Raw genomic sequence first — 12,081 nt, 5'->3', positions numbered from 1 at the left:
GATAATGGAGGGGTCTGGGGTGGATGAGTCTTGTAGATGATTATGGAGGGGTCTGGGGTGGATGAGTCTTGTAGATGATTATGGAGGGGTCTGGGGTGGATGAGTCTTGTAGATGATTATGGAGGGGTCTGGGGTGGATGAGTCTTGTAGATGATTATGGAGGGGTCTGGGGTGGATGAGTCTTGTAGATGATTATGGAGGGGTCTGGGGTGGACGAGTTTTGTAGATGATTATGGAGGGGTCTGGGGTGAACGAGTCATGTAGATGATTATGGAGGGGTCTGGGGTGAACGAGTCATATAGATTATAATGGAGGGGTCTGGGGTGAACGAGTCTTGTAGATGATTATGGAGGGGTCTGGGGTGGACGAGGCTTGTAGATGATTATGGAGGGGTCTGGGGTGAACGAGTCTTGTAGATGATTATGGAGGGGTCTGGGGTGAACGAGTCATGTAGATGATTATGGAGGGGTCTGGGGTGAACGAGTCATGTAGATGATTATGGAGGGGTCTGGGGTGAACGAGTCATGTAGATGATTATGGAGGGGTCTGGGGTGAACGAGTCATGTAGATGATTATGGAGGGGTCTGGGGTGAACGAGTCATGTAGATGATTATGGAGGGGTCTGGGGTGGATGAGTCTTGTAGATGATTATGGAGGGTCTGGGGTGAACGAGTCTTGTAGATGATTATGGAGGGTCTGGGGTGGACGAGTGTTGTAGATGATTATGGAGGGTTCTGGGGTGGACGAGTTTTGTAGATGATTATGGAGGGGTCTGGGGTGGACAAGTCTTGTAGATGATTATGGAGGGGTCTGGGGTGGACGAGTGTTGTAGATGATTATGGAGGGGTCTGGGGTGAACGAGTCATGTAGATTATAATGGAGGGGTCTGGGGTGAATGCGTCTCAAATCAAATCAAATGCCTTTATTGTCACTCAACCATATACAGAAGTGCAACAGTAGGTGAAAAACCTGGGTGCAGTTCCGACCAACGTGACAGTATGACAGATATGTAGATTACAAGTAACAAAGAATTACAATATGCTCATTGATGTAAACAAGTACTTTTGAGAGAACTAAGAATTTTGCACAGGCTTTTGCATGTATTACATTATGTTGTGCTGTTTGTATGGATTGTTTTGAAGAATGCTTTCACTATTTTGCAAATTAATAGAAAGAGTTGAGAAATGCCCCAAAGAGACAGAAAAACTGTAGTGGGTTTAAATCTGTGGGTCTGGTCACACCTGAGTGAATGAGTGAATGAGTGAGTGTGTGTGCCCTGCGATGGGTTGGCACTCCATCCAGGGTGTATCCTGCCTTGATGCCCGATGACTCCTGAGATAGGCGCAGGCTCCCCGTGACCCGAGGTAGTTCGGATAAGCGGTAGAAAATGGATGGATGGATGGATGGTCACACCTGTGGCTCTCACAGTGTTGTGAGGTGGCTAACTCAGATGTTTCAGTAAATGAAACACACAAAAAATCTTTAGTTCCATTAATGACTATTCATTTTTTATAATAGATTTGATTAATTCACAGAAATCCCACAGTATGTTGTTTGTGAGAAATGTGTCCTTTAAAGCATGTTTATTACATCTTTTTTTAAATAGAAAAAAATGTGCATAGACTGATGTTTTCCTGATGTCTAGACTCATTACCCTGTTGTAGTTAAATTTATATTTTAATCATATTATTTCTTTATATGAAAAGAGAATGAATGTGTTGTTTTTTTCCAATATTTAGGTTGGTCTTGAAATGCTTGTCTAGGAGAATCCTTTGGGTTTGTGTGAATGGTTTTCTTTTATTATGTTACAGTTAATCAAACTTTCATCTCTGTTGTTTCTACAGTATGTCATCTATTCATATGGTGCTGTGTTTGTTGTTGTTGTTTTTCGAGTGTGTGTCTTTGTCATTGTTGAGATAAGATGAGACACAGCTGTGTGTAGAACTGCATGTGTGACATGCTCTGATGTTTTACACATGACTCAAGATGTTTATGTATAAATCATGAAAACTGAAATCAACTGAAGCACTCCAGAGGAGAACATCACACATGTGACGTATGTGTTTCAGCTGTCACCCGCTGACAGGCAAGTGTTCATGTGAGACGGGCTGGGCGGGATTATTCTGTGACCAGACTTGTGCTCCAGGTTTCTTTGGTGAATCATGTCAGGAGGTTTGCAGCTGTCAGAACGGCGCTGACTGTCATAGCTTGAGCGGCAAGTGTGTCTGTGCGCCTGGATTCCAGGTACAAACATGAATGTTGTGTTGTGTTGTTGTTTAAGATCACACGTGTTGATCAGCGATTGTTGTCACAGGGCTCAGATTGCTCGCGGACGTGTCCTGTCGGTACAAACGGCATCAACTGCACCTCTCTGTGTTCCTGTAAGAACCGAGCCACATGTTCACCTGTAGATGGATCCTGTTCATGTCAAGCAGGTAATTCTTCATCTGTGATACAGTGTTGCTAATCATCTTTATTAAGTCCATAAAGTCCGCACCTATGAAGGCAAAATAGATTTATGAGAAAATCACAGCACCATGGTACAATAGCACCACTCGCGCCCTTAAAAGAGAAATGCATAACTGGACGTAAAATAGAAACAAACCCAAGAAGAGGTCTTTAAAATTGCATGGAAAGAGAGTGCACACATTTATAAAAAGGCCTCAAAAGCTGAGCACCTCCGAAACCTCATAGAAACTAACAAAAACAATCCAAGGTTTTTATTTAGTATAATTTCTAAGCTAACAAATGAACAGACTTCACCTGACCTAGCTATTCCATCGCACCTTGGTAGGAGGGTTGTCAACAAAAAATACACTAACCCTTTCTCTCAACAGGTAGTGTCTAGCTTTTGTTGAAACCAGTAACTTTGTATTGACACCTAATGTATTATGGCTCCTGTATGAACTTTCGCTTATTGCTCCTAAACTCTTTGTAAGTCGCTTTGGATAAAAGCGTCTGCCAAATGTCTAAATGTAAATGTAAATGATGTCATTTCTCCCCATGTCAGGTTGGCAGGGTGTGGATTGCTCTATTAACTGTGCCAGCGGTACGTGGGGTCTGAACTGTAACCGGACGTGTGTCTGTGAGAACGGAGGCTCGTGTGACGCTCTGGACGGCAGCTGCACATGTACTCCAGGCTGGAGAGGAGACCGATGTGATCTGCACTGTCATGTTAGAGACAACTTCACACATCACTCTCATATTCTCTTGTGCAGTGTTGTTGGTTATGGATGTTTGTGTTACGTGTACAGGACGGCACGTATGGACTGGAGTGTCGCGAGAGATGTGACTGTATTCATGCTGATGGATGTCACCCTACAACTGGACACTGTCGCTGTCTGCCCGGCTGGACGGGTAAACACATCTCACCATTCCCCTTCACCCCCCCCCCAATCTCTCCAAATATACATCAAGCGTTTAGAGAAGAATACACAGACCATGAAATAATTGACATGTCTTTTTTATTTTTGTTGATCAATAACCGAGACCAATCAGAATCAATTAATAACAGACATGTGACTGATTTATAAACATCATGCTGGTGAATGAAGAGTCAATTCTGATGAAACCGTAAATGTGTCAGATAATGAGACTGAAGAAAGTTTGTGACATTGAGTGTGATGTGATGTGAGGTGTGTGTATTGTGTGCCGCACATTCCTTCAGTGTGTGTTGGACACCTACAGAATACTGATGCTGTCTTGAGTCTTTCTTTAGGCCTGCTGCGTCGCCTGGCAACAAACTGAGCACAACTCTACTTTACCCACTCTTACTCAGTCTGTAGACAAACACACATTCAGAGCTGAAGTGTGTGAAACTCTCTCACAATGTCTTATGTAAGATCATGATGGTGTGATCAACACTGACTGAAAGACTGAGTGCGTGTACAGTATCACTTTTAACTGCTTACCTCATGAGTCCATTTCTACATATAAAAATATTGATTTGAAATATTTGATCAGCTTATTTGTAATGAATGTAGACCTTTTGCAAGGAAAGCCTGTTTAATTTCATTTTAAATTTAAGACATAAACATCACAAGAGACACAATTTTACAATTTAATCTCATATGTACGTATGTGTATATTGAATTTGTGTGTAATGTAAAACTATGGCGGTCTTTTGAGGGGTTATAATTTGGAATAGCAGATTTTTGAATGCCAGTCTGACTGTCCAATCAGAATCAGGTATTCCAGAGAGTTGTGTAATAAATAAGAACAAATACTAAACTACAGCAGAATGGTTTTTGTGTTGTTGTACGTGTGCTTGGATTGGCTGTGATCGTGACACATCATCAGAGAACAGAGAGATGTACAGAGAACTTACATTTAGTCATTTAGCAGACGCTTTTATCCAAAGAGACTTACAGAGAGTTTAGGAGCAATAAGTGATATCACACAGGAGCAATAATACAACAGGTGTTAATACAAAGTTACTGGTTTCAACAAAAGCTAGAACACTACCTGTTGAGAGAAAGAAAGAAAGATAGAGAGAGAGAGAGAGAGAGAGTGTGTTTTTTTCTCATTTGTCTGTCAAGTATTCACAGAAGAGATGAGGTTTAAGTAGCTTTTTAAATGTTGTTAGAGGACAGAGTAAGGAAGAATGTTCCATCATGAAGGAGTTGTGAATGAGAAAGAGCGGGAGAGCGATTTACTGCCCTTATGAGAAGGCAATACAAGACGCCGCTGGTCTGCTGAACGCAGGGATCTTGATGGGGTGTAGGAGTGCAGGAGAGAGTGGAAGTAAGCCGGTGCAGATCCAGTGATAGTCCTGTAGGCAAGCATTAGTGACTTGTTTCTTTTTGTCCACATGTCAATGTCTAAAGTTGCCATAATGTCATATAACACGGACGTTTTTCAATATGTTTTCTTGTCGGTTCTTGTGGTCTTGTCAAACGTCATCAGTTGTACTGTTCCAATTCAAAGTTCACATCTTGACGAGAACTGTCATGAACTGCAAGGAAGACAATGCAGGGAGAACCCAATTGCAGGCACACACAAGGCGGATGAAGGGGTTAAAGGATTTATTAAAATAATAAACACAAAACAAAGACCCACGATGGGGTAAAACCAGACAGGAATAAATATATAAACTTTAACAACAAAGGACACTGACTGATTAAACTATGAAACAAACACTGGAGACAAACACTAAACTAACACTAGACACAGGGAACAGGAACAGGGTAAGACGACGGCATGAAACAGGAAACAGGAACAAGTACTAGAACAGGTACAATGAAACAATGCACGAGCACAAGACAAAGAACACGAGGGTGTTTTATAGGGGAACAAACACAGGATCATAACGAGCAACAGGTGCTGGGGATTAGCACTAAGGAGAGGCTGACGAGGAACGTGATGCAGGGAACAATGACGAGACAAGAGAAAGAAACATTCAATCTCACATAAAACCATAGGTTATGCCATGACTCCACTCAAATAACACGAAATAAACATGACATGATAGTGGAATCATGACAAGAACGGTTAGAATCCCCTGATGTGTCCTCTCTCCGCCCATTTTATCAAGGATGTATCAGAAGGTGACTTGTTCGGACTTTTGACACTATAAAGTATTTCTTGACATGTATTGCGCAGCAACAGCAGTGGAGCAGTAAAATTGCACAATCCTCACAATATTACTGTTATTTTTTCACAAAATGTAGTTTTAAGTTGTTCAGGCGAGAAAATATGTTTTTAAAGTTTAAATCTGCCGTTGGTTAATAAAGATAGTGTCTATTTAAAATTTGCTGTGAGGATTTCAGAGACATGAGGTCCAGCCAGTCAGCGGGCGCTCTTGCGCTCATGTACGCACCTCATCAAGTGCTTCGGAATCTCACAGCTGGCTCTGATGTCTCTGTAGCCTTTAAACTTGAGATTGAATTAATTTGGGTATATTTAACAGTCTTTGGTCTTATAAATGTATTATTTGTTCCTGGGCAAAGAATTTTGAATGATGGCAAAGATAAGTCATATTATTTATTTTTTAGCGACTATTAAAATAATTATTATGAAATGAACTATGATTGCTTGTATTTGAGTGACAAATCAAGTCCTATGATGTCCCATTTGTAATATAACGGGACTGTGTCCTCCCGTCCTTGTGAATTCGAACTCCTGAGTCTGAACTTGCCAAGGACACAAGTCTGTTTTTTGTGTTCTTGGAACTGAGAAACGGCCCATGACTCCACATTGAGGTGTTCACTGTGACGGTGTGTGTTTGTGTGGTACAGGTGTTCACTGTGACGGTGTGTGTTTGTGTGATACAGGTGTTCACTGTGACAGTGTGTGTTTGTGTGATGCAGGTGTTTACTGTGACAGTGTGTGTTTGTATGATACAGGTCTTTATTGTGACACTGTGTGTTTGTGTGATGCAGGTGTTCACTGTGACAGTGTGTGTTTGTGTGATACAGGTGTTTACTGTGACAGTGTGTGTTTGTGTGATACAGGTGCTTACTGTGACAGTGTGTGTTTGTGTGATACAGGTGTTTACTGTGACAGTGTGTGTTTGTGTGATGCAGGTGTTCACTGTGACGGTGTGTTTGTGTGATGCAGGTGTTCACTGTGACGGTGTGTGTTTGTTTGATACAGGTGTTTACTGTGACAGTGTGTGTTTGTGTGATACAGGTGTTCACTGTGACAGTGTGTGTTTGTGTGATACAGGTGTTTACTGTGACAGTGTGTGTTTGTGTGATACAGGTGTTTACTGTGACAGTGTGTGTTTGTGTGATACAGGTGTTTACTGTGACAGTGTGTGTTTGTGTGATACAGGTGTTTACTGTGACAGTGTGTGTTTGTGTGATGCAGGTGTTCACTGTGACAGTGTGTGTTTGTGTGATGCAGGTGTTCACTGTGACGGTGTGTTTGTGTGATGCAGGTGTTCACTGTGACGGTGTGTTTGTGTGATACAGGTGTTTACTGTGACAGTGTGTGTGTTTGTGTGATGCAGGTGTTCACTGTGACAGTGTGTGTTTGTGTGATGCAGGTGTTCACTGTGACGGTGTGTGTGTTTGAATGATGCAGGTGTTCACTGTGACCGTGTGTGCTTGTGTGATGCAGGTGTTCACTGTGACAGTGTGTTTGTGTGATACAGGTGTTTACTGTGACAGTGTGTGTGTTTGTGTGATGCAGGTGTTCACTGTGACGGTGTGTGCTTGTGTGATGCAGGTGTTTACTGTGACAGTGTGTGTGTTTGTGTGATGCAGGTGTTCACTGTGACGGTGTGTGCTTGTGAGATGCAGGTGTTCACTGTGACAGTGTGTTTGTGTGATGCAGGTGTTCACTGTGACAGTGTGTTTGTGTGATGCAGGTGTTCACTGTGACGGTGTGTGTTTGTGTGATGCAGGTGTTCACTGTGACAGTGTTTGTGCTGAAGGCCGCTGGGGGCCCAGCTGCTCTCTCTCCTGTAACTGTAAGAACGGGGCTTCGTGTTCACCTGATGAGGGCACTTGTGAGTGTGCGTCTGGATTCAGAGGAGCCACCTGTCAGCGCAGTGAGTTCATCACACACACGTTTTTTTTGTGTATGTATGTGTGTTCACATCTCTGTGATGTCATTTCAGTCTGTTCTCCGGGTTACTTTGGTCATCGCTGTGGCCAGGCGTGTCCACAGTGTGCCCATAGCAACGGCCCGTGTCATCATGTGACCGGACAGTGTGACTGTCTGCCTGGTTTTAAAGGCTCTCTGTGTAATGAAGGTAAGACAGACATATGTCACATGTGTATGTGTGTGTGTGTCACTCTTAATAACTCAACTACATGACTGATCTGATGTCAGTGTTTGTGTATTCATTGATCTGATCATGTATGTGTATGATGTCAGTGTGTCCCAGTGGTAGGTTTGGTAAGAACTGTGCCTGGAGCTGCAGGTGCACTAATAACGGCACGTGTAACCCCATCGATGGCTCGTGTCAGTGTTACCCTGGCTGGATCGGCAGCGACTGCTCACAGCGTGAGTTCCCTTCACACCTACACTGACACTCCCATAGAGCCTGACACCATGCTCTCCTGCTCCTGTAGATCCCGAAACCTCACTATCCTGCTAACCTGTAGAATTCGACAACCTGCTATCTTTCAATCCTGCTGAGCCCAATGCTCCGAAGCCCCATTTCCGTAGAGTGAGACACCCCACTATGCTGCTCCTCCATACTGCACGATGGCTTGCTTGCTTTCCCTCTCCCATAAAGCCTCCTTCCCCGTTATTCTACTTCTGTTATCGGCCCTCTATCCCACTCCAGTAGTACTCTCCTGATGATCCCGTTGCTTCACTGACCTGCACTTGTAGAGCCTGACGCTCCACTGATCTGCTCCTGTTGATTCCGACGCTCCACTGATCTGCTCCTGTTGATCCCGACGCTCCACTGACCCGCACCTGTAGAGTCGATGCTCCAGTGACCTTCACCTGTAGAGCTCAATTCTGCACTGACCCTCTCCTGTCAAGCCCGATTCTCCACTGACCCGCACCTGTAGAACCCGACACTCCACTGACCTGCACCTGTAGAGCCTGACGCTCCACTGATCCGCTTCTGTTGATTTCAACGCTCCACTGATCCGCTCCAGTTGATTCCGACGCTCCACTGTTCTGCTCCTGTTGATCCCGATGCTCCACTGACCCGCTCCTGTAGAGTCCAATGCTCCACCGACCCACACCTGTAGAGCCCGATGCTCCAATGACCCGCTCCTGTAGACTCTGACGCACCACTGACCCGCACCTGTAAAGCCCAACGATCCAATGACCCGCACCTGTAGAGCCCAAGCTCCACTGACCTACACCTGTAGAGCCCAACGCTCCACTGACCCACTCCTGTAGAGCCCCATTCACCGCTGTCCCACTCACGTTGGGCAATATGCTCTGCTGTCTCTCTCATGTAGAGCATGACACCACACTAACCTGCTCCCTTGTACACCCTGATGTTCTTCTGTTCCTCTATAGAGCATGACTGACATTCATTGGCCCATTATGCCACTCCCGCAGAGTCCAATGCCCCGCAGCCACATATCAGTAGAGTCCGACACCCCCCTATCCCTCTCCCCCATACAGGCCGACAGCCCGTTTCCCCTCTCCCATAGAGCCTAATGTTAAATGTGGTATACATAGATGTTAATGGAATACAGTATCTCTTCAAACAACAACATTACACATACTTTCCACTAAGATAAATATCTGAAAATGCAGACATGAAAGGGTTAAATATGTGTTTTTTTGTGCAGCCTGTCCACCGGGTCAGTGGGGTCCAGACTGCATCAATACGTGTAACTGTCATAACGGAGCGTTCTGTAGTGCATATGACGGCGAGTGTAAGTGTACGGCTGGCTGGACGGGTCTTTACTGCACACAACGTGAGTATACTGTAACACAAACACACACACACACATGCTGACAATCTGATGAGCCCGACACAGCTGCGTGAGCTCAAGCAATGGTGTGAGAAAAGAGAAAACAAACAGGCCCGTCTCACTGTGTGATGTGTTGTTTGTGTGTGTTGTTATTGCAGGTTGTCCGTTGGGTTTTTACGGTAGAGATTGCGCTCAGGTGTGTCAGTGTGAGAACGGAGCAAATTGTGATCACATCTCTGGTCAGTGTACGTGTCGTACCGGTTTCATGGGACATCACTGTGAACAGAGTAAGTGTTGATGTGATGTTGTGTAACACTGTTTGCCATTTGTTAAATGTGTTATTCTACACACAGAATGTCCTTCTGGTACGTATGGATACGGCTGTCGACAGGTGTGTGATTGTCTGAATAGCTCTACCTGTGATCACATGACTGGCACTTGTTACTGTAACCCCGGCTGGAAAGGGCCACGCTGTGACCTGGGTAACGCCAGCTGTTCTTACATTCAGTCTCATTTATTTAAGAAAAATGTGACTTGACTAAGATTTTGAGGCGTGGTTTTTCTGTCAGTGGGGGTGATCATCGTGGGAAATCCCAACAGTTTGACAAGTACGGCTGTGCCGGTGGGCTCGTATCAGATCGGAGCTATCACAGGAATCATCGTGCTGGTTCTTCTGGTGCTCACGCTCCTCACACTCTTCGTCATTTACTGCAGAAAACAGAAGGGTAAAGAGTCCTCCATGCCTGCTGTCACATACACGCCAACCACGAGAGCCAACACAGATTACACCATCACAGGTCAGTGTCACCATCTGAACATGTGCGTGTGTCATTGTTAAAAGTGGTACAGGTGTGTGTAATGCTGTGCGTTTATGTTTTTAGAGTCGCAGATGAATGACCTCTCTCCCAACACCAACCATTTCTCTAATCCCAGTTACGACACACTGACTCAATGCAGCAGTCCACCTCATGTCAATAATGTGCTGTACGGAAAGGTCAGAGAACACAGAAAAACACAAGATATGTGTAATAAACATCAAGCTGAAGCTGTATTCTCTTTAGTTGTGAATGTGTTTGTATTTACTGATGCTGTTGTGGCGTATTAGAAGTCATTCATATCAAAATGATCAACATATTACTCAAGACCACATGAACCTGTAGCTCAGTGGTAAGAGAATTGTGTAAACAACACAAGGTTGTGTGTTTAATCCCAGGGGATCGCACATACCCATGTTTAAATGTATAGGATAATGCAATGGAAGTCACTTTGGATAAAAGCGTCTGCCAAATTCATAAATGTAAACCGAAAGCTGCGATTTTTGTTTTATGCATTTCCGAGTGACTTGTTTTAATACTGTGATTTGATTGGATGTATATAAACAGCAGTTGCATTTTGAAATGGAACAGGCAGCAGACGGACAGTTGAAGGGGAGGAGTTAACAGATGATCCTCCCAAGCCGTCTAACATAGCTCATTTAAGATGGATGTCATTACAGGACTGACGTGCACTTTCAGAGATTTTAACTGAATATTATGAGGACACACATTTGAAAAACTCAATGACCCACATTGATCAACTATTTACCATAAACACTGCAATATTTCATGAAAAAATAAGTTTTGTAATTTCACTGGGACTTTGAGCAAAATATCACTGTTTATTTGCTTCTCTTCAACAGCCGAAGAATAACCAGCCGTTGGTGAATCTGAAGAATCCTGAGATGAGGAAAGTTCCGGGTCACACGGGAACGCTGCCGGCTGACTGGAAACAGAGCGGATGCTTCAATGAACTGGGTGAAAACACAAAACATCTTCAGCATTTCATTGATTAAAAGAGAGAAATGTGGACGGTAAACATCATGTCAGTCATAATCTTTCTTCTCGTCATAGGAGCGTATGGTGTTGACAGGCACTACATGGGTAAATCGCTCCGAGGTATCAGATCATTTCACAAGCAGAGAGGTTTTAAGCAGACCTGTGATGAATGACATGTGAAAAGCTCTTTCCTATGTGTTTGTGTAGATCTGGTGAAGAATGTGTCGTATCACGTCAGTTCGTGTTCGCTCAGTAGTTCAGAGAATCCGTACGCCACCATTAAAGATCCTCCCGCGCTTCTGACCAAGAGCTCTGAATGTGGATACATGGAAATGAAATCACCCGCTCACAGACATTCACCGTACGCAGATGTACATGCTGGCGCTCCGGCCAACAAAAACGTCTATGAAGTCGGTAAGAGATTCTGACCAACAATTCTCATGAAAATCCTTTCACTTTCACAGTAAAAGTGGTCGACCAATGAAATAATTCATTCCTTACTGGACACCAGTGCACAGTATTGTGTTTGAAGTGGGATGTATGATGGAGAAGTGTTGCATCATGTTGATGTAGCGCACATCTGAGATCAGAAGTCTATTTGAAGATAGTCAAGTGTCAATTGACTGGTTTCTCTGGAGAAAACATTAATGACACGTGTTATAACAGCGAGGATCAAAGAGACCGCACAAATCCTCACATATGACTAACTCACTGTTCAAATGACTATGGCAAACTTTTCATTATTCTCATGATATGAATTCTTGATATCAACCATCACGCAGTCACTCCAAGAAATGTGTATTCTTGATATCAAAATTTGATATTTCAACTAGTAAAATTAGAATTTCAACTTGCAATGTCAACATGCAATGTAGTCGCTGCACAGAGTCCAATCCTAGGAACAGACATTTTTTTTTTAGTGGAAATCC

General features: G+C 43.7%; 1 protein-coding gene across 1 annotated transcript in view; it reads left to right on the top strand.

The window, feature by feature from the left end:
• Positions 1-12,081, top strand: part of megf10 (multiple EGF-like-domains 10) — a 41,544-nt gene that overhangs the window by 22,541 nt on the left and 6,922 nt on the right. Inside the window, exons 10-24 of the mRNA XM_056736439.1 lie at positions 2,070-2,244; positions 2,315-2,435; positions 3,011-3,174; positions 3,255-3,357; positions 7,349-7,495; positions 7,565-7,699; positions 7,825-7,953; positions 9,213-9,341; positions 9,497-9,625; positions 9,692-9,820; positions 9,908-10,135; positions 10,220-10,332; positions 11,017-11,131; positions 11,228-11,272; positions 11,360-11,566. Of these exons, the coding sequence (XP_056592417.1) occupies positions 2,070-2,244; positions 2,315-2,435; positions 3,011-3,174; positions 3,255-3,357; positions 7,349-7,495; positions 7,565-7,699; positions 7,825-7,953; positions 9,213-9,341; positions 9,497-9,625; positions 9,692-9,820; positions 9,908-10,135; positions 10,220-10,332; positions 11,017-11,131; positions 11,228-11,272; positions 11,360-11,566 (2,069 nt within the window). The remainder of the gene's footprint in view (positions 1-2,069; positions 2,245-2,314; positions 2,436-3,010; positions 3,175-3,254; positions 3,358-7,348; positions 7,496-7,564; positions 7,700-7,824; positions 7,954-9,212; positions 9,342-9,496; positions 9,626-9,691; positions 9,821-9,907; positions 10,136-10,219; positions 10,333-11,016; positions 11,132-11,227; positions 11,273-11,359; positions 11,567-12,081) is intronic.

This window comes from Triplophysa dalaica, chromosome 22 (genome assembly GCF_015846415.1).
Source record: "Triplophysa dalaica isolate WHDGS20190420 chromosome 22, ASM1584641v1, whole genome shotgun sequence".
NCBI lineage: Eukaryota > Metazoa > Chordata > Actinopteri > Cypriniformes > Nemacheilidae > Triplophysa > Triplophysa dalaica.
This window is presented reverse-complemented; position numbering and strand designations above follow the sequence as displayed.